Below are 27629 nucleotides of genomic sequence, written 5' to 3'. Positions count from 1 at the left end.
AAATTCATTCACAGAACGATTAACTAAATAACACATTGACGTTAACGACAGATTAAGTTGTTAACAGTATTTACAATTTCAATGTAAACGATCCAATAAAACAACCGTAAAAAAAAGGATTTTCTCCATTGAGAAACCGGTCGTCCAAAATTCACAATAACATGTTATCGTCGAGGTTCATTTTTTAGTTATTGTTGAAAAAAAAAGAGTTAAAAATGTGTTGGCATTACTGGAGGCAAAACGTTTACATTATTTGTCAAATCACTTCGCTTTGACTTGATAAAAATAGAAAATTATAAACACTTATAGTCACCAATGTCAATTCTAATAACCTTTATTATTCACTTGCACGGTACAGCTGTAATTATTTTTCCATTAATGTCTCGTATGTGTCAATTCAAATGTCATTCAAAGCGCTATACACTTGCAATATTGAACAACTCTTTCGTTACTCTTGAAAGCAAGGCTTTCTGCACAAACTAAAAGTCATGAAATATGCAGAAACTGCAGTGTGTTAAATCACATTCAGCTTTGCTTTTAGTCTACATTTAAATTTCAAACAAAATGGGCGATTTATCCCAACTATTGTGAAATGCTGGTTGCCTAACCCTTCCATCACATGGAATCCTTGCACATGGAATGGTTATTTTCATCGTCAGATCACTTTTCAGGAATGAGGCCGAAATTTGAAACACGAGGCGGCAGCCGAGTGATGCAAAACAGGCCGAATACTTGAAAACTGCCAGCGCACGAATATTTTTCGTGTTCGCTTGGGCAGTCTTAAAAAACATTAATCAATTGTAAATTTTGAGATGTCAAGTTAGGTATATAACCGGGAAAGTTTATATATTTAGTTATATACCACTTTACAAGTTATGTATCTCAGGAAACGAACATGACATATTATTTGACGCCTTCTTAACAATTTTGGTACTTTAGGGCGGCCAATACATCTTCACGATGGTGGACTTCTTCGGCGGAACCTTCATTTTCTACGTCTTGACCATCATCGAGGTACTTTCCGTGATGTGGTGGTACGGTAGGTGTCTCGATTTACATAACCAGTGGTATTTCGGTACGAGTTTTTTGTAGGTCTGGAAAACATTTGCCTCGACATTGAATTCATGTCGAAGAAGAAACCGGGACCGTACTGGAGGATCTGTTGGGCGATCATGATACCCATCGTCCTCGTCACGGTATTCGTCTACTTCATAGCCACCCTGGAGGAGCTGACGTACGAGGACAACGAGTACCCAGCGCACGTCATAAGTACTACTTAAGTCGTTGTCAGTTTGACACCTGACAACTGTCAATTCAAACTAAATGACACGCACCAATTTTCAGTATGGGGGTGGTTACTGTTCGGGACTGGAGTGATGCAACCCGTGATCTGGTGGACGGTAGAGATATTGCGCAACTTCAGGAAAGAAAGATGCTCGCAGGTGATGTTTTCCATCGACAAAAATAATCATGCGGTTAGCACAAGGCGAAAAATAATTAAACCCGCGCTCAATTATCCATAATAACATCCTCGAGGAGGTCAGTTTGCATCTCAACTGCAGTTTTTTTGCTGCGAAAGTTGGCAAAACCGGTTCGGCGCGCCGTCGGAATTCGGCTCGCCCAAAATGCAGGAACCGTCGACGCTAGACGAGCGATTCAGACGCAAACTGCACCGACCTGGTGCACTTTTGCGAATCTGGCTGACACCGTGATGATTCATGCAGGGAGTTCGCGTCGACGACAACTCCCAAGGGACAATTAAACTTGCAAAGAAGCAGATGCATTCGAGCCTGCAAGCGAGTTAATGAAACGATGATGGATGATGGTAACTTATTCCGGATGATAATTTATTCCGAGTGCACATCAGAGTGTGCACGCGCTCACCGACGACCGGAACAGGCTCCGGGAAAGTTTGCGGTGGTTCCCGCCGGTGGTCGTGACAGCTCCGGTAGTTTCCCAACCGGGTAAAATCCCATTCGGTAATCGTTACGACACGATTTTTTCACGCGTTGGCAACAGTGCCTCAAGTGTCAAATCCATCGACCTACTTGATCTTCTCCTCTCTTACGTCACGTACGTGACAAAAAAATTATTGTTTGTCACAACTAAATCGCATATTTACTCCACACCGTCTATTATCCGCTTGTTTTTGTTTTCTTGTTTTTCGACAGGAAGTCAAACACTTCGTTTGTTTTGGAGAAAATCCATGCAACTCGGTGACGTTACGAGCAAATAATGACTGCTTTAACGCACAACAAATTCATAAATTACCAAGTGATAAAGTTGATTATTTTTTCAAGCGAGGAAACACTTCACAATATTTTTTCCAACATTTGTCACGTTTGTCGTCGTTTTTATCACTCCTGCAACCTTCAGTTTCTTCCCATTCCTTCTTTTGTCCTTCGATTTTCTTCGACATTTTGACAATCATCTCGGGTTAACAAACTCGCGATGATCTTAGTCAACATTGACTCTTTATTACCTCTTTACTCGTTTTAATGCTTTTCCGTGTTTTTTTCCGAATTACATAACTATAACTAGTGGAAGGTCACCAGGAGCTCGTTGGAAATGTAAAAAGTAAATCTATTGTGACAATCTAAACCTGTTTCACTAATCTATTCGGTATTTTTATTCCCAAATTGCGTTTTCAAAGTTACACTTTTAATTGCGTTTTAATCGACGCCATTTCCTTATCAGCTGTGGACGGTCAAATCGTGTCTGAGCTTAATCGAATGATAGTGAACCTTCTAGATTCTGTAATAGTTTTTGATTTGGCAGGAAGCTTAGTTTATACTTTGTAAAAGCACACCATCATCGCCATAACTAGATTTAGTCGAATTAGAATCTTCATATATCCTTCATGATAGTGTCTGTTCTAAATCCTCTTGAACTCAATCGTTCAGCAATTAATCCCTGATAAGTTCCCCTTCCGTTGCAGGCGATCTCGAACACGTTGAAACACGACGGCTGGGGCCCCAAGGACCCGACGGCGTACGCCGACTGGGTGGAATTCAAGAGGCAGCAGCACCAGGTGAAGGCCTCGCAGAACAGGGGTCGTCTCAAGCGCAAACTGTGCATTCTTGTAGGCAAATGATCGAAATACACGTTTGTTCCGAAAGCGCATTTTATTGCACCCGCTGGACGTGCGTCAACACCGCTGGAATGCCGCTGGGGCAGGTTTTTTGGCGGTCGGCGCGCGTCACCGGATTTTCGCGGACAGCAGAGGTCCCCGGAGCGGTCCTTGAGGGGCGGCGAGGGCGCCCTTGCGGTGCTCCGTTCCGGAAACGGAACGGAGCGGCCTCGACTTGTGGGAAAGCAGTTCAAGGTGTCGGAATCGGAATGAATTGGGTGCGATTTGTCGGTCGGAATTGTGGCGGTTGTGGGCGCCGCGGGGCGGAGATTCGGGAGGAGGCGGCGGCGAAATCACCATCGCGCCGATACTCGTGTACCGTAATATTTATTGTCCGTAAGAGTGACGCAAGGCAAGGTTTATCGAAGGAGTTTACAATGAAATTGGAAATACGACTGGATGTCCCCTCCACTTTTCGCTAAATATCTTCATAATAATTTACCATAGTGCAAAATACACCTGCTAAAATTCAGTTGTTATTGATGTGTGTCAGATAAAGCATCTTCCAGCATGACCGCGGATAAGGTAAGACCGCTCTTAACAACACTCGCTCCGCGAGCACCTCCAATTACCTCTCGATAATTGGACTTGTGCAATCCTTCCAAATTGCTAATTTTTCTTCGGATTCTTCGCCGAGGGCCGTGTCGCACCGTTTCCGGGCGAGTTAGCATTTTTGTGGCCTACTTGCGAGTCGGGGAAATTCACTGTTTGCATATGGTGGCCGATTTTGCCAAAATCGCTTCTCTCCGTGTAATCGATTCGCGCTACTCTGAAAGTTTCGAAAGTGAGTGCACTTTTTCGGTACCTAACTGTAATTCTCGCACATAATGAATTCGACACGGTCGCCGCGATAACAATACCCAATTTCATAACGCTGTACGGTGATTTTGTAGAGAACGGGGCTGGACAATCCGGCCTTCGAGGCAGGCAACGAAGTCTTCGACAAGACCAACGGTCAGATACCCGACGAGCCGGTAAGTACACAATATTTATTGGCAATTAAATTGGAGGGTAATTTTTTTTACAAGTCCCTAAGCGCGAAACAAAAGACTTTATTGCTTCGGATTATTGCAAATTGCGGCTTAGGCGAACCGTCATAATCCGCTGATAAGATTATTTTGTCTGGTGTTTTAATAAATAAATGAAATTTACAACGTTTATGGCACGCATTTTCGCACGAGACTTACTTACGTCGGATGTGTCCCCCCCCTAATCTCCGCCAACCAACTTCCCCAACTGTCACGTTCAATATAACCACAATTGTCAAAAGTGACACTTACGCCACCCTCTTGATCCTTTTAATCATCATCTAACCTGAAACGCTTCTGATCTGTAATCCGGAACGCTTGCACAAAGCCACTGCAATCACAGGGATTAAGGACACTTGACATAAGACACCGTCGAGGTTGCGACACCTTCGCGGGACGATGTTTTTGCTTTTGTTTCACGATTTATTCAAAGGATCAAGTGACATTTGACGTGACCTCAGGGAGTTGACAAGTGTCAAAAGTGACGTCTGACACGTTTCTTGTCGTTTTTGCACGAGAAAGCGTTCCTTTTGTCCTTTCTAAATCGGTATTGCGTCAAAAATTCCAATTACTTGCTCTCCTTTAGTGCGTGACCAAACAATTCGAATAAATAAAACGCGATCAAACAATCATAGCATCGATGCACAGGAGCTGCAGTTGGACATTAACGATTTGTTCGTTGGGAGAAAATTAAATCCTCCAGAGATCCCTCCAATTAAGATAATTAATTGACACTTGACAACCAATCGTGCCAATAGACAAAATGACAGTTATTTGACAAGCACTGTTCCTCGATACTGTGTTTAACTCAGATTTGTTGCTTTCGTACCATCTCTCAGCAGTTCGATAAATGCAACGCATCCATAGAGATTAATGACAAGTGACACTTGACACGCCTCTGTAATCCTTTACATAATAGCTTTCCCACTTATGACATAATCATAACTGACAAAATGACAGTTATTGACGACACAGTGTTACTCACTTCCGACCGGCAATCTTAACTACGCCACTGCAATCACATAGAATAAGGACACACGATACAAGACACTGTAGAAGTTACGACACCACCGAGACAATAGGTGCGTTTTGTTGGGTCATCCAGATTGAACGGAATGCATCCCACCAACAAAACGGCTTAAAATTTTTGACAGTTTTGTCATAAAATCCCCACTTTCTAACATTCAAACCGACCATTCTATGTAGTTTAACGGAATGAAAAGTTTCGTCGGAGTCGGTTTTGTGCACCAATAAAACGGTCGTTCCATCATAAACCGATTCCGGTTATGTACCAACAAAACGTACCTATTAATTACTCTTGCCTCGATTTCTTTTTGACAATCAACTGACGTCTGACATGACCGTAGACAGTTGACAAGTGTCAAAAGTGACATGTGACACTTTTTTGTCGTTTTTGCGTGAGAAAGCTTTGGTTTCGTCCTTTCTAAATAAGTATCGCGTCAAAAATTCCAATTACTTGCTCTCTTTTAGTGCGTGACTGAACAATTCGAATAAAACGCGATCAAAAAATCGTAACACTGACGCACAAGAGCGACAGTTGCTTTTATTAATCCGTTGTGAGGAAGTTGAAGCCGTGAACTACACTTTTAATAAGTATTATTAATTGACATTTGACAACCAGTCGTGCCAATATAGAGAATGACAGTTATTTGACAGGCACTGTTCCTCGATGGGGTGTTTATTCGTTCGATTGGAAATTATGATTGCATCAGAAATTGTAGTTGAATGACTTGTTGCTTTTAATCCATCGCTCCACAGTTCAATAAATCCACCGTAATCACAGAGATTATGAAAAGTTGTCAAGTTGACGAATGATACTTGACACTGTTATCTCGACATGAGTGTCGAAAGGGAAATGCAGTGAATTTTTGCTTGGATCGGTGTTGCATTAAGCGCGACCTAACTTAACGATGTTTGCAATAAAAATTTATCCGATATTACTGCTTGTGCAGTAAATTTCAACCAATAACACCGTTATTCACTACAATAGCTTTATTGAGCAAGCAACATTGTCGTTTCGGACCATTAATACTATATCAGCCAGTTCAGGACAAAATTATTTTTAGGTGTAAAATCCATCGATTTTATAATTATAAAAAAAATATTTTTAAAATTAAAATTTCCCTTGGCAAGGCCAGTCCAGAGCCGAAGACCAAAGGACTATTTTTTGAGTTACGACAGGTCTATGTAGTAATTTATTGTACCAGTGGACAATCAATGGCCCCACTAAATATTAACAGCTCTATTAAATCATTTTTAGAACGGCAAACCCGAAACAGAGCGGCCCCAATGGGGAAACGGTCTGGAATTCTTGATGTCCTGTGTGGCCATGTCGGTGGGCCTGGGCAACATATGGCGCTTCCCGTTCACGGCCTACGAGAACGGCGGCGGCGCCTTCCTCATCCCTTACATCATCATCCTGACCGTGATAGGTCGCCCTTTGTACTACATGGAGATGACGCTGGGCCAGTTCTCGAACCGAGGCAACGTGCGCTTCTTCAAGTCGCTTTCGCCCTACCTGAAAGGTGAGACCCGCCCCACAACCGTTCAGTTTGCAGCGTCGCGTTTCAGGCGTGGGGTACGGACAGGTGGTGGGGTCGGTCTGCGTCGCCACCTACTACTGCTGCTTGATGGCCATCACCCTCTTCTACTTGGTGCACTCGTTCACGGGAGACCTCCCGTGGGGCACGTGCCAAGACGAGTGGACCGAGGAGCTGAACGCCATCAACAAGAGATGCGTCGACGCCACGGCCAAAGGCGACGACAATACCAACGACACTCGTGAGACCATCAGCTCGTCGGAGTTGTTCTTCACGTGAGTTGGCATCGCTGCTCCGGCCTCGTTGCATTGTTGTCCTCCTTCAGGAAGGAAGTGCTGAAGGAAATCACGGACTTGAGCGACGGGATCGGCATGCCGGAGTGGAGATTGACGCTGTGCTTGCTCGTCTCTTGGGTCATCACGTTCCTGGTGTCGGTCAGAGGGGTGCAGAGTTCCGGCAAAGCCTCCTACTTCTTGGCGCTGTTTCCGTACGTCATCATGATCACGCTGCTGATTAGAGCCGCCACGCTGGAGGGCGCCGCCGAGGGCATGTACTACTTCATCAAAACGGACTGGGCGAAACTCGCCGAGCCTGACGTACGTCAAAACTGACAGTTTTGACATTTTGTGACGTTTGTTCCGTTTCAGGTGTGGTACGCCGCCGTCACTCAATGTTTCTTCTCTCTGAACGTCGGATTCGGCTCCATCATCATGTTCTCGTCTTACAACGCCTTCGACCATAACATCAACAGAGACGCTTTGATCGTCACCACTCTCGACACTTTCACTTCTCTGCTGTCGGGAGTGACCATTTTCGGCATTTTGGGCAACCTGGCCCACAATTTGGGAGTGACCCCTGACAAAGTCATCAACTCTGGCGGTACAGGCCTCGCTTTTATTTCCTACCCGGACGCCATTGCCAAAATGGAGGCCGTGCCATGGGTAAGTCCCCACTCTCGTAAATCGTGACGCCGCTACAACATTCCTTTCAGCTTTTCGCTATTTTATTCTTCTTCATGTTGTTCGTTCTTGGAGTCGGCAGTCTTGTGGCGCTGCACGGCACCGCCAACACCGTCGTCCAGGACATTTTCCCTAAACTGGCTGGCTGGAAAGTCTCCGCATGCACCGCAACGGCGGGATTTTTGATCGGCTTGATGTACGTAACACCTGTAAGTCCCATTCCCGCCGAAACTTACCTCGATAACGACGCCACTTTTTGACAGGGCGGACAATTCATGCTAAACCTCGTCGACTACTTCGGCGGCACTTTCATCATTTTTATTTTCACCGTGCTGGAAGTGACAGGAGTTGCTTGGGTCTACGGTAAATCAAAATCCCCTAGATTTAAACTTGTAACAAGTTGGTAACACGTAGGTCTCGAGAACTTCTGCCTGGACCTGGAGTTCATGTTGAAGCGAAAAGTGAGCCCCTACTGGAGAATAACGTGGGGTCTGATCACCCCATTCCTTCTAATCATCATTTTCGTCTATTTCTGTGCGAAATTAGAACGTCTCAAATATGCCGGTCACGACTATCCCGACGGAATTTTAGGTTGGTACTCCCGTATTTGACAATTAATATAAATAAATAATCATTACAAAATTTCGTCACTTTGCTCTTTTCAGGATTCGGGTGGGCAGTTTTAGGCGTGTCAGTCGGACAGTTTTTACTCTGGATAGTTTGGTACGTCTTCAGGAACAGATCTTACGGTTTTCCAGAGGTAACTAGAGGCAAATTCATGACATGTTGCTCATGCGGTTTTTCAGATGATAAACAAAACCTTCACTCATGAAAACTGGGGACCCACGGGTCAAGCGCGGCTGGAAAGCTGGAAAAAATTCAAAGAGGACGCCCTTCAAGAAAATAGGAAAAAAGAAAAGAGTTTCTTTTGGCATTATTTTGATATTTTGATCGGGAGGTAAATCGGAACAGTAATTTTATCGATAGGAGGTTGGCGACTGTCATCGAGTAAGTCTTAATTCTATTTATAATTGTGACAGATTTAAAATATTAACTCAGTTATTAATTGAGAATATTTCTGTGATACTACACATTAAATTTACTTATTGTAATTAACGAGGTTATCAGGAGTTGACTAGATAATTTATCTCCTAGTCGTAAACTGTAATAGCTTTTATACAAAATGTAAAGTCTTAGATAATTAAATAAGTTGTGTAAATTATTTATCTTTTATAACTGACTCACCACAAAAAAATTAATTAGGTCATTGTGGCGCATTTGTTTCACGCGACGAGGTAAGTAGTGAATCCTTGAACTATTTGTGTTTGAAATTCCTGTTATGTCACTTTTATTACGGATTTTTTTCTGTTGGTCACACTGAACGACATTAGCAACCTGTTCCTGTAATTTCATTGGCCGCTGGATCTGTCAAAATGTGTTGAGATGAAAATCAATTGTGCAAATCTATATGTCTCATTTATTTATAAAATATATATTTTAATACGAGATACGTTGTATCGTATACTGTACAATTGGTCTAAATAATTAACATAATGTATATGATAAAAATTGCGTAGTAAGCGTATGTCAACAGTACTTTTTGCTCTCTGATTTACGTTCACCTGGAGGCGTCCTCCTCAACGACCCCTAACGCCTCCAACTCTCTCAGAACCCGAGTCAAATACCCTGAATCTGGATAACCGTGGGCGCTGTTACTCGGCCCCATCTCCGTCTTGTGAGGTATATTCCACGAGACAACATCTTCGCAACCCGTCGTGTTGGACCTGCTGATGGTAAAGATCAGCTTCCGGTGCCAGGCCACGTTCAACAACCTGAGAACTTTCTGTCCTTTGGAACTGTCCGGCAGGTAGGCCACTCGGGGGAACCCCACCGCGTAGTACTCCTTCCCGGGATTGGGATGATCCGGGCCCTGGATACCCGACTGGATGCTGAAACAGACCGGTCAAACCTCCCCAAACCACCGACAAAACGTACTTGTAGACGATCTGTATTGTACGGTAGTTCTGGTACCCCGGCAGTCTCTTGTCGATAATGCCCCACTCCATGATGCCCGGGGGCTGGTTGCCGTGCTTCTCACCGTAGACGCACCCGCAGATGGAGCACAGGATGTGCAAGTGCGAACCGTTCTCCTGCTGCTCAGTCAGAGAGTAGTTGAGGCAGTCGAGGTGTAGGACGTGGTTGCACGGCAGCGCTACCACCACCAGGGTGGGTCTCAGGGGTTGTCTGCACGTGGGGCAGGGTTGTCGCGGGGCCCACTCGCACGGTTGGGACACTCGGACAAATTTCGAAATTATTGCACTGGCTGGATCCACACCTGCAAGTCTGCGTGAGTCGAGGTCAAAGCTGTCGGCGGCAGTACTACCAACTATGGAGAGCAGCTCTTGGTCGATGTTATCGTCGTCGCTGCTCGTACTGCAATGGAGGAGGTCTGTGGTGGAGACCGTGGTCTGGCTCTCGCGACTCTCTTGGCTCAAGTAGGTAGACACGGTGTCCAGACTCGGCCTCCTACCGGACTTTGTACTGCTACTGTCCGCATCCAGCAAAGACTCTTTGTGGTTGCGGTTTTCCGTATTCGAGGCGCAGTTGTTGTTACTGCTCGACTTATTACCTGCAAAACGTGCATCAAATCTGTTCAGACATCAAAGATCCACCACCTGTTTGTTGATAAAATAATAAATATCCCCATGCACAAGTTGGCACCACTGAAACAACAGTTTAATACTGTCAAAGTGAACTATGCGCTTTTGAACAATTTGAATTCAACGTGATGCCACGAAAAGAAAGAAATTTCCGCAAGAAGAATTAAAAACTGTTTTGTACGCAAGAATTAAAACTTAACCTAACTTTCGATTTTCTCGTAACGTCTTACACAAGAACAAAACGACTTACTAAAAATATTTAAATTATTTAATATGGCTCTGGCTAGGTTGGTGGTACTGGTCTCGTTCCCGTTCTTTGGTTTGTTGTGGTTCCTCTTCTTGTTTGCACTTCTCTTGTTCTCCATCAAATTCAAGGCCGCGCTGCTCCCTATGGTCTTCGCGTGGACCTGCTGCGTTGCGTTTTTGGCACTTTTGGCATTGTCGGACCTCCTCCCGGTCACGGAGGTCAGTTCTTCTAGTTTTACTTTGACCAACGGGTAAGGCGCTTGTTTGACGCGTCGCACACTTCTGACGTGTCCGTTGGTCAACCACCGCTGCGTCAAATTACTGAAATTGATCAGATAGGGGAACCCCAGGTGCGTCTTGCTCATGTCGATGTTCTGGTCGCCCTGCAACACCACAATCAGACGGTTCTCGTGGACAAGCGACGAAACTACATTGGCCCAAGCCTCCTCGATCAGACACTGGATGTCCATGTCGAACGGGTGCCAATCGGTGTCGTTCTCGGGGTCGACGCACTCCCATTTGGCCCCTTTTCCGGCTGGCGACGACGGTGGATAGCACTTCCTGCGGACTTTGACGACGTCGTCTTAAATTTTTGGGGTAGGACGCGTCTGGGATGTTATAGGGGCATACCTGTCTCTTCCTGGACTTGCGCCAGGGTACGTAGATTCACGTAGAAGTTGAAGAGGTTGGGGTCGGCGTCTGAGAGAAGGACTCTGGTCAGTTGTTTGGCGTTCGCGCGTTCGAGGTGTTGAGTGACCGCGGGGCTGTACGGCTTCCAATAACCGGTGCGTATTTCGTACTCCCACACGACGACCGCGTGTCCTGACATTCTCCCGAAAAGCTTAAACCGGAAGGAATAAGAGAATTGAGAAACATCATCTACATTTCGCTCAACGCCTGTTTCTTATGTAACCATCAACGCACCAATCTAATGTGATTGTGACGTTTGCTTTGGCACAAATTGCACTCCACAAATGCAAAATATTCTTCTATCACATATCGAAAAAATTGCACTGTCTCACCGATAAACTTGCTGAATAAATTTAATAATTCGCATTTTATGATATATCAAAAATGACAAGACGTGGTGTCAAAAATCCATGGCACACTGAGTTAAATTTTATTTAAATTATTACCGAAACAATATGATAATGATTAAAACTGTATTCAACGATTTTTTTTGCCCCAATTTACAAAAAAGGCGTTTTCAACAACTAACTGGACTTTAAACCAGAGCAGCAACGTCAGTCAACTTTAACTCACCAATCAATTAATTAACATAGTGACCCTAACTTCCTTTGCACTGGAACAATACACCATCAAAACTACACCCACAATTAAAAATAATAAACGCAGTATTGAACACTAAAAATCACACAAAATTTCTGTCATAATTACAGTTTTTTGACTGTAATTGTGGTTTGTAAACAAGAAATATCTCTCGGCTGACAACTCGTTAACAATCCGCATCCTCCAACATTTCTTGCGTCATCTTTGACAGGAGCACAAGTCGTGCTGTCCAGCGGACGTAGCGTCAAATAATCAAGTAAATAAAATGATAAGTAACGTTTAATATTCCCATAATTTGCTACGATCAAAATACAAAGTAGTTTCTATTAGAGGCGAGAAAATGTTGCTGTTTGGAAATGTGTGTTGTGTGTTTGGGGTGTTGGAAAATTCGACGCGTCGTCCAGTTGCCGCAACACAAAACTGTCAAACAGCGTAACCTATAAATTTCAATTTTCGCAACAAAAATTACATAAATCAATCACCGAGACCTGTGAGGGCTTCAGCGTTTGTCAGTGTGCAAAACGACTCGTCTCGGCTCATTCGCGAGTCTGTTACATTCGTCAACAACATTTTAGGTTAAGTGCGGTGATGTGATATCTCAACGAGACCTTCGGTTAAATGTAAAAATGCAATTGTACCGTGACCCTCGCTATTCACCAGTCCAGTTCTGCGACCAGCTGTTTTACAACATTTAAATGTCCGTCTGACACGTAACAGTTGCTGAAATGTTCACGAACAAGCTATCCACCAAGCTCTCCAAGATCTACACGATCTCGAGCTACAACGTGAGTCGTTGGTCGGCTTTGGAGAAGATATTCAATTCCAAGCCCAACTTGAATCTCGAAGTGGTAACAAAAAGCGTGGTAGGTTTGTCGCGTTCTTGTAAAATACATTTTGATGTTGGTGTTGGCTGGCAGGGTTTGTTCGGAGTCCCCCAGTTGAGCACGCACGAAGGATTCTACTTTGTGACGGAAAAATGTGTGCAAAAGACAGACGATTTAGTGCGAGAGGCGCTGTCTCAATCGAGAAACAGAAAAATGGTTGAGATATTTGATGAGCTCTCTGATTCATTGTGTCAAGTAGCGGATCTCGCCGAATTTATCAGATTTGCTCATCCCTCTTCGGATTACAGCAACGCAGCGGAGCACACTTCGCTGGCGATCAGCAAACTGGTAGAGAGGTTGGTCTGAATCATTGATTCACCACACAAGACTAATTTATTTTTTAGATTAAATACCAACGTAAAAATATACGAGGCGCTCAAAAATGCAGTCCACAATAACGATATTTTAGCCACCACCGAAGTGGACAATCTGGTGGGGAAATTGTTTTTGTTTGATTTTGAACAAAGCGGGATTCACCTATGCGAGGATAAAAGAAATCAAGTTGTGGAGCTTAACAACAAGATATTGTGCGCGGGGCAACAGTTTCTTAACGGAATATCTAATCCTAAAGTGATCAAGCAGACTGCCCTTCCAGAGAGTGTAAGAGATGTGTAAGTTGATACAATGGATACAATTTTCGGAGATTATACATTTTACGTTGGTATGTGTGGTTGTAAAAAGTGGAGGGGATGTGACGTCATCGGTGAATGTAGCGCGAAAATTCAAATTTGTCTTTGTTGTAGATTTTCCAGCGATGGGGACAAAGTTGTCATTTCGGGTTTGTACGCCGACTCTTCGAACCCTCTGGTCCGCGAGATGGCCTACAAGATCTTTCTGTACCCCGACCAAAACCAAGAACTTCTCCTGGACCAGTTGCTCAACTCGCGGGACGAACTCGCCAAAGCGTGTGATTTCAACACTTACAACGAGCGAGCTTTGCGCGGGAGCATCTTAAACAGCCCGCCAAGAGTGATGGAACTGTTAGAAACCGTCTCTGAAAGAGTCCGAAGTAAAGCAAACAAAGACTTCGCCGACATGTCGATGCTGAAACGGGAGGAGAACCCCAACGGGGGACCCCTGGCGGTCTGGGATGTCCCCTATTTTACCCAAAAGGCTAAACGCGACAGGTTCCAAGTGTCCACCAAAGAATATTCTCCGTATTTCTCTTTGGGGGCTTGCATGGAGGGCCTCAACTTGATCTTCACCGCTCTCTACGGCATCTCTCTGGTGAACTCCGAAATCGCGTCGGGTGAGACCTGGTCCAAGGACGTCTACAAACTGTCTGTGGTCCACGAAAGCGAAGGGTTGTTGGGATATATTTACTGCGACTTCTACGAGAGGAACTTCAAACCGAACCAGGACTGCCACTTCACGATCCGCGGCGGGAAAGTGCTCCCGGACGGTACTTACCAGTTGCCCATCGTGGTCCTGATGCTCAATTTTTCTTTGCCTCGGTGGTCGAGTCCCACGCTGCTGTCGCCCAACATGGTGGACAACCTCTTCCACGAGATGGGCCACGCGATGCACTCGATGCTGGCGCGCACCCAGTACCAACATGTCTCGGGTACCAGGTGCAGCACCGACTTCGCCGAAGTGCCGTCCATCTTGATGGAGTACTTCGCGTCCGACCCCCGCGTCATTAAGCTTTTCGCCAAGCACTTCCAAACCAAAGAACCCATCCCGGAGAGGATGCTGCACAAGCTGTGCGCGTCGAAAAACCTGTTCACGGCGAGCGAGACCCAGCTGCAGATTTTTTACGCCGCACTTGACCAGATTTATCACGGACGCCACCCGCTGCAGGGTACCACCACCGACATTTTGGCCGACACTCAGAACAAATTCTACGGATTGGCGTACGTTCCCAAGACCACGTGGCAGTTGAGGTTCAGCCATCTGGTGGGGTACGGGGCCAAGTATTACTCGTACTTGGTGTCAAGAGCGTTGGCCTTCTTGATTTGGGAGACGTATTTCAAGGACGATCCGCTCAGCAGGGCGCAAGGGGACAGGTACAGGAACGAGTGTTTGGCCCACGGGGGAGGAAAGAATCCTTGCGACTTGATAGCGGATTATCTGAAGGTGAAACCAACGCCGCACTTGTTGGCGGAGGCTTTGAATAACGAGATCGAGAGTCATCAAGAGCACGTGGTAGAGACGCAAAGGACTTCGGTGTTCTTCAGTGATGTCAAAAAGAAGTGAAACCAGTTGAATTGTGATTATGTAAACTGTAAGAATTATAATTTTTGTTTGGTTGCAAAGATGTTTTATTTAATGGAAAATTTGTGTCTTGTCCGATTAGAGTGGAAATAGTTATTTGTACAACTAGTTATGAAAGTCATACTTTTTTTCACGAATTTGCAGATTGATTAACGAGGGCGTAGCCCGAGTTAATTAAGCAAATAAGTGAAAAAAGAGATTTTCGTAACATGTTGTACACACTATGTTTTTGCATATCGATGTAAGTTGAGAAATTTGGTCTTAAAGGATTTATGAACAATTACACAAAATAGTAGTTTATTCAACGAGTGAAACGAGAGTTTTAAAGGTTCACGAGTGCCAAAAAAAGCCCAAATTACACAAGAACGAGTTGAATACAAGGTTTTTTTGTTCGACCAGCCCCTTAAAGGTTCCAAATCGATGAACATCTTTAAAATTAGCTTGACGTTTCGTTTTGACAAGTTGTCAAATTTATCAAAATCCGTTCACACAGGAGAAAATTCTCAAATTCAGACAGTGTCGAACAAAAAAAAAAAAAATAGGTATGCTTTGACAATCAATTACAAGGAGATGGAATAAAATGATGCAAAAAAGTACTACTTTCACTACGATTTTTCGTGTAAAAAAGTGCTAGGTACTTTCACTACGATTTTGCGTGTAAAAAAGTGCCACTTTCATTACGATATGCAAAAAAAATCTAACCATGTTGTTTATTCACTTACGAGATTCAAAAAGTACCAAATAAATTAATAAAGTCGTTTTCATTCATCGCTAGTGACGAATTATGGTGACGACTGAAAAAGTAACGTTTGAAACATGAACAAAGCGTTCTGTCGGGGATGCCACGTTTAAAATTGTCAAGTTTTGACGTAGACTTGAACTGCGTTCATATAGGTATGAAAAATGTTTAATCAAAATTTGCTTTAGATTTATTTGTAAGTACTCTAAAATTATCAAATCTGACAGATCTACCTACCTATTTTTTCTTCTCTTGAGACGTGCACTTCAGGCTCAAAACTCTCAAATTACATAGCACTGACATAGCTGTCAAAAATTGACAATTTTTGAAACATCAAATATATTTTAGCTCACATTACGAATTTTCATAAAGTTCATTCTCTTTGGATTTTCCTCGTCAAGGTCAAATTATTTAATTTTTTGACAATGTGATATTTAAGTACTTCAATAATATTTTAGTTGTGTATGTCGCCAATACGGTGTAATAAAGTCATGTGTAGACTGTAGAGGTTAGGTCGAGATAGGCATTTTTTAGTTCTTGCCCACATTTAATTAAGGCAATTTTCAAATTAGCTGTTAATAAAACCTTCTTTTTTCTTTCCGCCATGGTAAAATTAACCAGGCATTGGATAGGAATAGAATTTTATGAAAAAATCTGTGACTTTATTCACATGTCAAACTAAGATTCAAAATTAAAGACGTCAAATCGCGCTAACACGATAATGTGGAAATCACTAGCAAAAGAGGTGCAGGTTTGCAACATGACAATAATTTGACAGGGAAAATCCAACGTGAATGAACTTTACCTAAATTATTCAGTTAATTAAAATATAAAATATTTATTTAGTGGTATTAACTGTTCTTGTGTATACTCCAGCCGACGGCAATGTGCAACGGCAAAAATCGGGAAAACAAACCAGAAACGACAACACTCATGGTTCAACATGTGACATTTTTGTATCTGAGCCGTTTCATCCTAATTTGTCAATTTTACGATCAGTTTTAAAGTGTCATTGCAATCTTCACTAAAGTGTCAAAAGGTGAAAAACATCTCTGATGCTGTCTAAGGGTACGTTTATGTTGGAGCTGCGATAAGAGCAAAGAGCGGCGATAAGAGCGAACTGCCATTTGAAAACAATGATATTTCACTCTTATCGCCGCTCTTATCGCTTATCGCAGCTCCAACATAATCGTATTACCCTAAGGTGGAACAGTATGAAAGGATTCTCACTTGAAATCCCCACGTAGATTTTTGTGAAATAATACCTACTGTTACGATTTAAATCGCCACGCGATTGTAAATCTTCGCGATATTTCTAGAATGTTCTAGAATCCATCGCGACGGAAACGTACTCGGACTTCCGCCGAAAAATCTGCGCACAGAGGGGGTGGAAGCTATAAATCGAGGGAACCAGAGACGGAAGGGGGGTTTTTTCACGACCTTTTGCCGGTGGTGTTGTGAGTGCCTGAGGAGAGTCAAAGGGACAGTGATCGAGTGAATTTGCAGGGCTGACGAGACGACGTAGTGGAGTTCACGAGGGCCGTTGGAGACGATTCGTCAAAGTACCACCGCCCACATCGCCAAGCGGATCACGGACTTCACTACGGAAGGTTCCAAACCGAACGCTTTTGCGGATCAGGATCTCGTCGAGTCCTGCAGTCCAGGTCGTCCCCGGACTCACCGGAAGGTGCCGGATCTACCCACCAGCAAGTCCGGAGCAGTGGTGACACCCCAATTTTTACAGGCCGTAGCTTCTCAAAGTTTTCGGTTGTATTTTGTCACTCCGTCGAACTAATTGAGCGTTTGTATTTAACTATAGTCAAATTTCCATTGTCACTCATTATTTCGACGGGTGAAAAGTTCTATCAAATTCATTTAATTTGTATATCGCGTTTAGGATTTATAATTTGTTCCACAGTTAAAGTTGCAGTTTTGTCATAAGGCGCGTCATTTCATTAATCGTACTAACTTAAGAAAAAATTTCCTTATCAAAGTCCGTCGGGTTTTTATATTCACGAACGATTATCAATCCGTGAGTGACCTCGCCAGGAGTTGTGTATCGCGCTCACCGAACATTTTTTTGCGCGTGGTTCTTCACCAGTCCGTACCGGAGAAAAACATCTTAACTTCAATTTTTTTTTTTGGAGCGAAGGAAGACTTAGAGGACCTCTCCGCTTATGCGGGCGGCGTAGCCGAATAGCGACGTTACGTAGGACCAGTCGGCCTTCCTCCTTCGCTAAAGAAGGGAATTTTTTTTACTGTTTCGCCGGTACTCGTTCGTTGAATATCTGGGACCCGGAGGACCCTCCGAGGAGTTAGGGTTATTCAATTTTGTACACGCCATAGGGCTAGTCAGGCTTCGTTGTTTTTCTTTTTCATTATATCATTATTTTCATTGTTTGATATCTGAATAAACGATTAGTTGGAAGATTGTGTATCATTTCCCGTACTCCGGGCTGTTCTCACCAATTTTTCAGCTTCAGTCGGCGTTTCTCGTGGTTCGCATTGTAAACCGAGTCGAAGCCACGACTTGTTCGTTATACCCCTGAACATTCCGGATTTGTAACCGGTAACAGGGTTGCCCAGTTTCGGGAGCGTAATTTATAACGTAACACTACCTACATGCTAAATTAAACAACAAAGCTTACACTCCTAGTTATGTGAAACTAAAAGTTCAGCTACTACAGTTGCGGTTGGCAACAACACTCATTGTTGATTTTAAGTTGGCACACGTTTAAATTTCCCCAAAAGTGTAATAAATGCAGTCGCGGACAGAAAAAAGTAGCACAATGTTTCTTCGCTAATGTAAGCCTATTTACTATTTCTATGGTTACTATATTCCGTACCCTGATATATGTAGATTGAACGTTTTTTGACAGACACAGAGACAAATATCTCCGCGGTAAAAAGTAGAATAACCCACAAAAATTTGTCATAACATTCATAATCGAAGAATCAATAATTTCAACAACAGTTTATAACAATCGAAAACAATTGTACTGAAACTTCGTTCAGACTGGCAGCTGCATTCTGTAAACAACATCATAGGTGTAGGATTACTACTGGCGGGAATTAATCTGCAAGGCTACAACGGTTTCCTAAATAAGGTGAAACAATTGAGATGGAGAGTTTAGTATTTTTCACTGCGTTATCTTTTTGAACTATAATTTAAAAACGTGCAATCAGTGTACGGGGTGTATTAAAATATTTATTTATGTATTATAGTAAGCCCGGTTTACTCAACTCAATTTTAGTAAAATTTCTTAATAAGACTTTTTTCTGTCCGCAACTCTACATAGCGAATGCCATTATGTCAAAATATTCCCAGATAAAAAATATTGTGGGTATTACACAATACATATAACTCAGTCCAATGTTTTTATAACGTTTGCTGGAATCAGTAGTAAAATACCAATATAAAATGTCATTGTTTTGTTAGATTTAAGATTTGAGCATATTCATCAAATAATGTCCCTCATAATCGATAGATTATGTCAGCGAAACAGTCGAATGCTTGAGTAACAATGTGACAATTTTTTTCCAAATTTTGCAAATAAGTAGAATAACTAGCTAACAAGCATATTACATTTAGAAAATCAAAGAACAAGAGAAAGTCCGCAACACATTATATTTTATGTATGTAGAACGCCTTAATGGATTTAGTATCAGGATAGTAAAATTCTTTCTGATAATCTCACTCGATGACACTCAAATCGCAATAATCCCCGAGTGCAATTAACTCGAGAATTTCTTTTCCTCGAAGCCGTTTAAGCGACTCTTGACCTCGAGAAACTTCAAAACGAGCAAAACTTGTAACCCATTCCTACTGATCTAAATATGGTATTTTCACTTTATGCTTGACCAGCCATAATTACCGCCGACAATTGTCATTTCAATCTTTTTCAAAAACTTTCAAACGAGAATTAACAATCAACATTCTCGACTCCAAAGACGCAGCTGACGCACCCGATTTGTCTCCACTCGAGCACCCTTGGACCGGACGAATCGCGCAAATTTCAGGTCAACAGTTCCAAAGCTCGATAAAAATCGTGATGCTCGCATGTGCATCAAAAATTTATTGCTGCAATCTGTTCGGCCACAAGCGTGGTGTGCATCGCCTGCAATAAATAACGAGTCGTCATATTTTATTCAGTGGAATTGCAGAAGCGCTTGTATCTGATGCGGCTAAGGGGGTTTCAGCTTAACGAACTTGCCCCAGATTCGACAATTAAAATCACAAAGTGATTACAATTCAGCGCACCTAGTGTGAAATGGTTGTGCGCACCGTCTCGGTCCAAATTGGAGTAATGAATTTTAATTTTGGCCGAAAACAAACAACGATGCATTCCGTTTCATAGCCTGATAAGCTCCGATGCGCCTCCTTTTCCCTTCGAGATGCAAATCCGGCCGGTAAATCACACCAACATATTTAATTCAGCGCGACCATAATGACCGAGCCACGCACGATAAACAACACAATTCACGAGGCGGAAAATTAAGTAAGATGATCATTCCCAATATCGGACGTGCCTTCATTTTTAACCAACTAACGAAATGTATTTCCTGTTTCCACCAACGATAAAGTCCCCCGCCACTAATGCCGCACTTAAGTGTGTATTTGAGTAGTTCACATGTTCACTTCTTTGCGTCCGTTAAATTCACGCGGACCGGCCCAACAGTCCTCTAGTGCCGTGCCCAAGGTCGGACAAGGCCGACCTCAAAGTAATATTTTGCAAAAAACTGGAAAAAAACGAGGTGAGTACATTTATTTCTCATTTGCTGAATCTGTTATGCCCCCGGGGCTGCCTAATTAAGGCCACAATTCAGATATCTCTCCAATTAGTGGGCTAACGATGCGTTAAGGGTCACTGCTGACCCGAAAGTCGAACGGGTACAGTTCGTTTCGCAACAGACTGGACGCGAAAGTGTGATGCTCGTGCTTTATTCGATAAAAAAACGGTGATTCAGTTGAAATTTGTGACTTCTTTCAATATGGCGGCGTACGAAAAGACGCATCGGATAAACTGAAATGTCAAAATTAGTGACAGTTAAGTATTTGTGTCAAAATTAGTGACAGTCGAGTATTTGTAAGTCTTACCGAAATAAAAGTCGGCGCTGACATCGAGAAGTAGTTTCCGGCTTTGGTTTGTACGGTCTTGCTGATTTTCATTTGGGCAAATAAGAAGATTTTTTGAAATGACAAGTCGCACAAGTACCACGGACATTCGTACACGGTCCAGAGAATGTCGGCGCCCTAAAACACAATTTCCATAATGTGACAATGTGACATTTAACCCACCTCGATCAGAATCTGTCCGCCGTAGTTGTAAATGAAGAGTTCTGTGTTTCCGAAAAAAGCGTAGCAGCACAGTCCCACGATCATGGTGCGATCGCCTGACTGAAATGTGACAAGTGAGAGTCGGCACCGTCTTGTTGCGTTATTTGGCACTACCGTGATCAGCGTGAACACGATAAAAATCGTGTTGAAAGTGACCGCAGAGATTTTGGCTAGAAGGAACAGGCTCATGATGTCGTTTAAGTCGTGGCAACACTTGATCAGCATCTGGTGGTGTCTGATGTTCTTGCACAAATACTCCCGATTGGTTTGTTTGAAGCGGCGATCTTGCATCAGCGAGAACACGTCTTTGTAGTTTTGCATAAGCGCCACCAAACTCTGGTGTTGTGAGTTGACTTTGAAGTCTTTGACGGTGTCGGTTGAAAGGCCCGATTTGACGAATGCGAAGTGTACGTTGTTGCTGAAGTTGTTGGCCAGAATTTTGAACTGTTGCCCAATTACGATGGTCATGCTCGGGTAGATCATGTCTGAGGCGCCGTAGATTAGGCCCAAGTTTATCTGGCAGAAGATCTGCCAGATGTAACTGAGCTCGTATTGCGGGGATTTGGTGTAATCGTACGGGAACCAACCGGGAATTGGCATGATGTTTCTGCAATTCGAGGAATTACGGTTTTCAGACGCTGCAAGGGGACAAATCCGTTTCAGACTGATTTCTAGAGGACATTGTGACGTCTGTCAAAAATTGACTTTTAAAACAATTCACAAACGGTTTTGCCAGGATTGCAACTTTTAAAATAGCAAAAAATTACGTCGACAAATTAGATTTTATTAAACATTTGGACAACTGAAACGAAATAAGTTCGAATATTAAAAATCTTGATTAATAATTGCGCTTGATTATTTTTTTCTCGTTGAAATCAGCTCGAAATTATCAAATCTGTCGGACTTGATTCTAGCTGTCAAAAATTGACAATTTTTGAAACGTCAAATAGATTTGACGGAATTTGCGTTACATTATTCACTTTGTTGCAAATAATAAAAAATTGTATTTGTTAACTGTCTTTGCCTACTTTACCTGTCGCCGATGTACAGTGGCAAAAATCCTGAAAACAAACCAGAAGCGACAACACTCATGGTCCAGCAATATGACAGTTTGTTGGTCAGATCTGAGGCTTCTTTCATCGTGATTTTGTCAATCTCGTTGTCGGTTTCGTCGACGAAAGTCTCGTTGATAATATGCACCAACTTGACTAAACTGTCTGATTTGTAGTAGAATATGAAAAAATTGATGAACAGAGTGATGTAAATGGCTGAAAAAATTGAGTAGACATTTTTATCTGAAAGGGTTGGGCGTACCTGCGTTCATAATGACCATCCCTTCTTTGAGGAGGTCGAATTCTGTGGTCAACAGGAACATAACACACTGTATAACGGAGGTGACGAAGGACGAGATGAAAAACAGCGCCCATGTAAAATAGAAAAACTTTTTCAGTGGCGAATTTTCTTTGTCTATGGGGTACAAGACTGTCCATTTGAGTACAGTGATTGCGCCGTTCAGGTACTTTAATTTAGACATGTCGGCGGTATAGGTAAAGAGCAAATGACAAACTAGCTAATCAACTGGTAATTATAGTAATTAAAAATGTTCCAAACTAGCTTCCAACTCGTGAACTTACCGTATAATTACCTGATACACTCTTAAGTACGACAGTTTGGGAATTTTATTATTTATCAAAATTGGAGTCGGTTTGGGAACCTGATTTTTTCGCAAAGTTGGAAGTAATTAGATTATGTGACATGGGTAAAGACTGTTAAATTACTTTAGTTGGACTGTTAAATTACGTTAATTAAAGAGCTAATTAGTCCCTGCTCATGAATTATTTCGTGCATCGATCACAGTCCAATCACCACAACCTCCACTATTATTTAAATGTGAAAAAGTCGCCAAAATGGCGATCTCGATTCAAACTTGCACAAAAACTAGTTAAAAACTCAATTACAAAAAGCACTGGAAGTCACGTCCAGCCAAACCGCCACGAATCAACTTGACTCTCGTGTACACTTCTTTGCACGCTAATCGCACTTGCACTTTACAGATGTACATCCTCCTGTCAATTATTTTGGTGGCCACCACCTCCGCCACAAAACTCCGAGAGGGCAAGAACCTCCCCTACTTCGACTACCTCGCCCCCGACGACTACCACTACAATTTCGACATGGGGGTGGACGCCAACGACATCGGTCGCACCGTCCCCAAGAGAAAACCTGCCTACAATTCGCCTATTTACTACATACGGCTGCCCCCACAACCCTATATGTTTGTGCCGGGGCTCGGGTACATCTCGCAGCCGCCTCCGTCGCCTCCTCAAGTCTCGCCGTTTGTCAGTCTTCCAATTAGTTTCGTGGCGAATGGGAAACCTTCCACTATCTACCAGTGGGCGGCGAACTCTCAAGGCTTCGGGGAACCCCCTAAACCGTCCAAGCCGCAACCTCCGGCTGACTCTACAGTGCACAAGCTGGAAGGGCAGTTCACTTTCAACGGCAAACCTGACAATATGTTTGTCTTGAGGGATTCGTACAATTCTTTGTACGGTGATGCCCTGCAGAATTTTTATCCTTGAAAGTGTAGGTTTTGAGCGAGTAGAGATCTGTTTTATCGACCCATTGGAAATCTCTACTTAAAATATGTAGTTGGCTATTTATATTGTTTCGATGTAATTTATTTATAATTATTTATTTATTTATGTAAATATGTTGCGAATGTGGCCAGACACAACATATACGTGCGACAATATTTAAATACAATTCGTTTGTTACAAGCGTTGGTTTTTGTCTTTCCCCCAAAGATTTGATAAAAACTGTTTAATCATAAAAAGAAGAAAAAATACCAACAATTAGGACTACATTTCTCCGCAAGTGACGTCACAGTTTTTATTTTAAACAGTAAAAGAAAAATCGAAGGAAAAATTGAAGAATCTGACAGCTGTCATTTTTTCAGGTCGTTTTCTTCATGTCTATGATAATCAAGGAAAAAAACGACAAGAAAGTGAAACAAACCAAAAAAAATGTGTTTCACAATTAGAATGTGGTTTTAAAAGCCGCAACAATCATGAATTGAATGAAATATGTTAATAAATTACTGTTATTTCTCACTTCGTACGGTTTTTATGGCTCGTTAATTTGTTCCGCTGAAATTTACAAATCATTTAAACAAATCTAGCTGTACCCAATTTTTCACGAGTGGACTAACAAGGCGAGAATTTGCAATTCTGTCCGTTAAATGTGAAACGTTTCTCAAAAAGCATTTCAAAATCGTCACAGACTTCACCTTCGCTCGCAATCATTTTGTAAAGTTCAGCCAAAAAAAAAATCAATGTGGATGAGAACTGTTGATCTTGCTGGCTACCCAAATTATTTGCCAACACGCCTGCAAAAAAACCTCACTGAAACGAGACCTTCTGACCATCTGTTTTGTTCGGAAATTATGTGGATAAATTTGACTCTTGTCACATAACCTTTAAAAAAAACACTTTTTTTGCTTGCTTTTGTTAGGGCAATAATCACGTGACTTCAGGGCAGGTTATGTGATAGATACCTACTTAATTTGAAAGATTGTAGACTACACTGCTGTGCAGAAAAATCGCGTACTATGGCACTATCTTGACATTCCCATAAATTGTAAGTAGTATAAGGGCCCCTATGCACACTGCCCACTTCTAAGGAAAACACCCCGATTTTCAAGAGTAAACTGAAAAGCAGAAAAAATCGTGAAACACCCCCGTTTTAAAGGTATATTTTAAAATTAACATTTTTAAGGAAAACACCCCGATTTTCAAGGGTAAACTGAAAAGCAGAAAAAATTGTGAAAACACCCCCGTTTTTAAAGCCAGCGTAAACCCATTTTTGAAACTCGGAAAATCTATCTTTTAAAGGAAAACAACCTGATTTTCAAGGTAACTCAAAAAGCGCAAAGTGCGTAGCGAACTCACAGCCCGTGTTTAAGGTAGAAGAACTGTAGATAACGATTTTAAAAGAAAATTGATATATTTTTAAGATTCCAGGAATTTAAAAAGAAAAAAAAACACATTTATAAAGAAAATCAGATGTCAATGAAAATCAAACAATTTATTTATTAAATGTATTTAATTCCAATAAACTATATTATCAATTTTCTTCTGTACTTGGCTCATTGGAGTCGAAGGAATTGTCTACTCCTTTTGTCCCAGTTGTTCCCGAGTCGGAGGAATCACAGCAGACGATGACGTTCTGTAAAAGAAAGTCAGAAAAAAATTCAAGTTGAAATACCTACCTACTTACACATTTCCGTCGTGTTCGTAAATATTTATATGGGGTTTTAGTCGAAGCTTCACTGCAGCGATGAAATTTTCAACTTCTTCAATAGATCCCATTTCAAAAATAATTTTTGTATACGGGAAGTTGTTAATGTTGTGGCATTATACCGTAAGCTCATTATTCATACTTTCACCATAATGAAATACATCCAATGGTATGTGAGTCGTCGAGTAAATTATATGCAGGATTCGATCAAAATTTTTTAAAATTACTGACACTTGTCGCTCCTCAACGTCGGCTGTAATTGTGAAGGCCCTAATTCTTGTTGCCAATCCAATAACAACGCCTTCATCCATTTTAAGTTTTGCTCTGGTTTTCTGAATTTTTCGTACTTCCTTAACAAGTAACTGCAGAACACTGAAAAGATAATATGATAAAAACAACGCAGTTTTTAAAATGGAGATAAGAAAGTAAATTATAAAAACTAGTACTTTTTTCAACTGTTTACAATTTGTTCAATTCGTTCTAACCTATAAACATGCCTCAAAATAATGAATCATATAAATCCTCTATTAATTACACTGTTTTAAAATTTAAATATTACTTACCTCATGTTGCTTATTTAGTTATTTATATTTTACAAAGACTTATAGACCCAAAACCACAGAACACTATAGAACGCTAACTTCTGTACAATCGATTGGTCCAGATCATAGACTTCGGTCTTTCATAATATATAAATGACTAACGCTGATAGTAAAACTGAAATAATTGACGCCATTTTAAAAAATCGTGAAATAATAAAAAGCAGGATCCATTTAAAACAATTTAAAGAACATTTAACGAAGGAAGAAATTAAGAAACTACATAAGCCTATAACTGACAAACTTGATAATATTACTGAATTCGCTTCGCTCATGATGAACGAAGCGAATCCAAAAAATGTTTTAGCAATCGAGGAAGAAGGCCTGCCCCTGCCCAGAGTTCACCAAAGGGTGCGGAGCACAAGTCAAAGACGGTTCACGAGGAGACTTAAAGATCCCGGAGTCGAAGACGAAGACAAAAATGTTTCAAAGAATGCAGAAGGCGATGATGTAACCGAATCAGATAATTTAGTATCTTTACCAAAATCGCCTACCCCAATCAGTTTAGATCCAAATAAAGATTTAGATTTTGATATTATTGAAAAACAATTTAAATTTGAAAAACCTTCCCATTTATTATCGTTAGACATAAGAAATCGAAATTCAAAAATTGATACAACGATACCCGAAATATCAACTAAATTAAAATCATTAAATGCACACATTACAAACGCAAAGAAATCACAAGAACAAGAAAAAATTGATAATTTACAATATGTGTATTCACAGTTGAAAAAATATAAGTGTTTTAGAAGATATTCGAAAAATTCCTTTCTATGAAAAAGGAAGCGGTATTTTTTCAGATCCAAATGAAATGGTAGAACGTCTTAATCTATTAATTGCGTCAAAAAATGCTGGAAATGATTCAATTGAAGTATGGTTCTAGCTTTGCAAATTTTATAAAATCGTACGGCTCACGTTTTTTTTGTAAACTCAGATGTAACAATTCACTAACGTTCCTAAAAGAAAAAAGGCACCAAGTTTTAGCCTGGGTCTGTGGCTTTCACTTTTTAAGCGCACTCCCTCATTTTTGATCCCCTTTTAATTATTCCGAGTGACGCTTTTGGTGTGATAAGTACCTAGTTATTGTTCAACACTTTAATCAAAATTTCAAAGTTTCCACTTTCCATCCCGGTAGCAATCAAATGTTTTATATTTCAGGTGTCTCCGTGGGTTTTCCTTAGCTAGGGATCTACTACATTTAGTCCCGGGGCGCCCTCCATATTATTCAGGGCGCCCCCTTCTTGTCGATGATCCGGCTCTAATATGCTAGGGTCGACCCGACTATGTTTTTTTTTTTTGTTTTTATGTATGTGTTAATGGTTGTTACCACTTTTCCATCCCAATTTGAAAGTGTTCTTAGATAGCTCTGTCAACAAATATTTGTCGCGTTTCTTTTTTTGTTTGCTTTTTCCAGTTTGCTGTAAATGTAAATTCTTGACCTTACCGCGAGGGTCTCTCTCTGTTTGAGGGGTTTTGTTTCCTCTAACCTCCAAGCGTTGAACACGACCTCGCGACCCTCATAAAATTTGCACCCCCAGGGAGACCCAAAAACCTAACGCTTGGCAGGACTTGTTGAATGCTGGGTTATACTCGAGCTCCATGGCACACTTCCGGAAATGTGATCATGTCTATATTCCCTGAGTCTGTGTAGCCTGACAAGCGCGTTTTGTTTTTTCTTTGAA

The 27629-nt window shown here is 41.8% G+C and overlaps 6 protein-coding genes and 1 long non-coding RNA gene across 12 annotated transcripts in view; 4 read left to right on the top strand and 3 right to left on the bottom strand.

Annotated features, from left to right (window-relative positions):
* Window positions 1-3118, top strand: part of LOC138139507 (sodium-dependent nutrient amino acid transporter 1-like) — a 35622-nt gene extending 32504 nt beyond the window's left edge. For all 3 annotated transcript variants that reach the window (XM_069059803.1, XM_069059801.1, XM_069059802.1), the window contains 4 exons: window positions 940-1039; window positions 1093-1269; window positions 1345-1442; window positions 2939-3118. In XM_069059803.1, coding sequence (XP_068915904.1) covers window positions 940-1039; window positions 1093-1269; window positions 1345-1442; window positions 2939-3094 — 531 coding nt within the window. In that variant the 3' untranslated portion in view covers window positions 3095-3118. The remainder of the gene's footprint in view (window positions 1-939; window positions 1040-1092; window positions 1270-1344; window positions 1443-2938) is intronic.
* A 294-nt stretch (window positions 3119-3412) lies between these two features.
* Window positions 3413-8900, top strand: LOC138139506 (sodium-dependent nutrient amino acid transporter 1-like). The gene is made up of 11 exons (XM_069059800.1): window positions 3413-3655; window positions 4024-4104; window positions 6440-6704; window positions 6751-6994; window positions 7045-7315; window positions 7367-7660; window positions 7711-7887; window positions 7942-8041; window positions 8093-8269; window positions 8344-8438; window positions 8485-8900. The coding sequence occupies exons 1-11, from the start codon at window positions 3641-3643 to the stop codon at window positions 8638-8640; spliced, it is 1875 nt and encodes a 624-aa protein (XP_068915901.1). The 5' UTR covers window positions 3413-3640; the 3' UTR covers window positions 8641-8900.
* Window positions 8901-9154: 254 nt separating this feature from the next.
* Window positions 9155-12060, bottom strand: dx (deltex). Of its 2 annotated transcripts, none has more exons than XM_069059806.1 (7): window positions 11848-12060; window positions 11215-11425; window positions 11016-11152; window positions 10589-10967; window positions 10062-10307; window positions 9674-10013; window positions 9155-9627 (listed from the first exon to the last, which is right to left on the bottom strand). In XM_069059806.1, the coding sequence occupies exons 2-7, from the start codon at window positions 11411-11413 to the stop codon at window positions 9297-9299; spliced, it is 1632 nt and encodes a 543-aa protein (XP_068915907.1). In that variant the 5' UTR covers window positions 11414-11425; window positions 11848-12060; the 3' UTR covers window positions 9155-9296. The 2 variants fall into 2 exon arrangements, with proteins under 2 accessions (XP_068915907.1, XP_068915906.1); XM_069059805.1 differs by having other exon boundaries at window positions 11016-11167; window positions 11848-12058.
* A 180-nt stretch (window positions 12061-12240) lies between these two features.
* Window positions 12241-14998, top strand: LOC138139504 (mitochondrial intermediate peptidase). The gene is made up of 4 exons (XM_069059799.1): window positions 12241-12737; window positions 12792-13054; window positions 13103-13369; window positions 13502-14998. Exons 1-4 carry the CDS (start codon window positions 12600-12602, stop codon window positions 14952-14954), a joined length of 2121 nt encoding a protein of 706 aa, XP_068915900.1. The 5' UTR covers window positions 12241-12599; the 3' UTR covers window positions 14955-14998.
* Window positions 14999-19320: 4322 nt separating this feature from the next.
* Window positions 19321-23107, bottom strand: LOC138138683 (putative odorant receptor 85e). Of its 3 annotated transcripts, XM_069058686.1 has the most exons (6): window positions 22364-23107; window positions 22083-22317; window positions 21164-21656; window positions 21011-21109; window positions 20810-20965; window positions 20461-20735 (listed from the first exon to the last, which is right to left on the bottom strand). In XM_069058686.1, exons 1-6 carry the CDS (start codon window positions 22581-22583, stop codon window positions 20676-20678), a joined length of 1263 nt encoding a protein of 420 aa, XP_068914787.1. In that variant the 5' UTR covers window positions 22584-23107; the 3' UTR covers window positions 20461-20675. The 3 variants fall into 3 exon arrangements, with proteins under 3 accessions (XP_068914786.1, XP_068914787.1, XP_068914785.1); XM_069058685.1 differs by lacking the exon at window positions 20461-20735 and adding an exon at window positions 19321-19829 and having other exon boundaries at window positions 21011-21656; XM_069058684.1 differs by having other exon boundaries at window positions 21011-21656.
* On the top strand, window positions 19876-23827 carry LOC138138684 (uncharacterized). Its single transcript, XM_069058688.1, has 2 exons — window positions 19876-20466; window positions 23104-23827. Exon 2 carries the CDS (start codon window positions 23104-23106, stop codon window positions 23626-23628), a length of 525 nt encoding a protein of 174 aa, XP_068914789.1. The 5' UTR covers window positions 19876-20466; the 3' UTR covers window positions 23629-23827.
* A 1286-nt stretch (window positions 23828-25113) lies between these two features.
* LOC138139255 (uncharacterized) lies at window positions 25114-26254 on the bottom strand. The gene is made up of 3 exons (XR_011162251.1): window positions 25909-26254; window positions 25325-25717; window positions 25114-25273 (listed from the first exon to the last, which is right to left on the bottom strand). It is a non-coding gene; the product is annotated as an uncharacterized lncRNA (long non-coding RNA).
* Between the last annotated feature and the right edge of the window lie 1375 nt (window positions 26255-27629).

Source organism: Tenebrio molitor, chromosome 9 (assembly GCF_963966145.1).
Source record: "Tenebrio molitor chromosome 9, icTenMoli1.1, whole genome shotgun sequence".
Classification (NCBI taxonomy): domain Eukaryota; kingdom Metazoa; phylum Arthropoda; class Insecta; order Coleoptera; family Tenebrionidae; genus Tenebrio; species Tenebrio molitor.
This window is presented reverse-complemented; position numbering and strand designations above follow the sequence as displayed.

Bases quoted from the DNA above. Each gene is read 5' to 3' on its own strand.
- LOC138139504 (XM_069059799.1), top strand. From the start codon at position 12,600: ATGTTCACGAACAAGCTATCCACCAAGCTCTCCAAGATCTACACGATC. The intron at 13,055-13,102 runs GTTGGTCTGAAT...TTTATTTTTTAG, and splicing joins ATCAGCAAACTGGTAGAGAG to ATTAAATACCAACGTAAAAA. The intron at 13,370-13,501 runs GTAAGTTGATAC...TCTTTGTTGTAG, and splicing joins CCAGAGAGTGTAAGAGATGT to ATTTTCCAGCGATGGGGACA.
- LOC138139506 (XM_069059800.1), top strand. The intron at 7,888-7,941 runs GTAAGTCCCATT...ACTTTTTGACAG, and splicing joins GCTTGATGTACGTAACACCT to GGCGGACAATTCATGCTAAA. The intron at 8,270-8,343 runs GTTGGTACTCCC...TGCTCTTTTCAG, and splicing joins CTATCCCGACGGAATTTTAG to GATTCGGGTGGGCAGTTTTA.
- LOC138138683 (XM_069058684.1), bottom strand. From the start codon at position 22,583: ATGTCTAAATTAAAGTACCTGAACGGCGCAATCACTGTACTCAAATGG. The intron at 20,966-21,010 runs GTGGGTTAAATG...ATTGTGTTTTAG, and splicing joins GCGGACAGATTCTGATCGAG to GGCGCCGACATTCTCTGGAC. The intron at 20,736-20,809 runs GTAAGACTTACA...TTGACATTTCAG, and splicing joins CAGCGCCGACTTTTATTTCG to TTTATCCGATGCGTCTTTTC.
- LOC138138684 (XM_069058688.1), top strand. From the start codon at position 23,104: ATGTACATCCTCCTGTCAATTATTTTGGTGGCCACCACCTCCGCCACA.
- dx (XM_069059805.1), bottom strand. From the start codon at position 11,413: ATGTCAGGACACGCGGTCGTCGTGTGGGAGTACGAAATACGCACCGGT. The intron at 11,168-11,214 runs GTATGCCCCTAT...CAAAAATTTAAG, and splicing joins GCAAGTCCAGGAAGAGACAG to ACGACGTCGTCAAAGTCCGC. The intron at 10,014-10,061 runs GTAGTACTGCCG...GCAGACTTGCAG, and splicing joins AGAGCTGCTCTCCATAGTTG to GTGTGGATCCAGCCAGTGCA.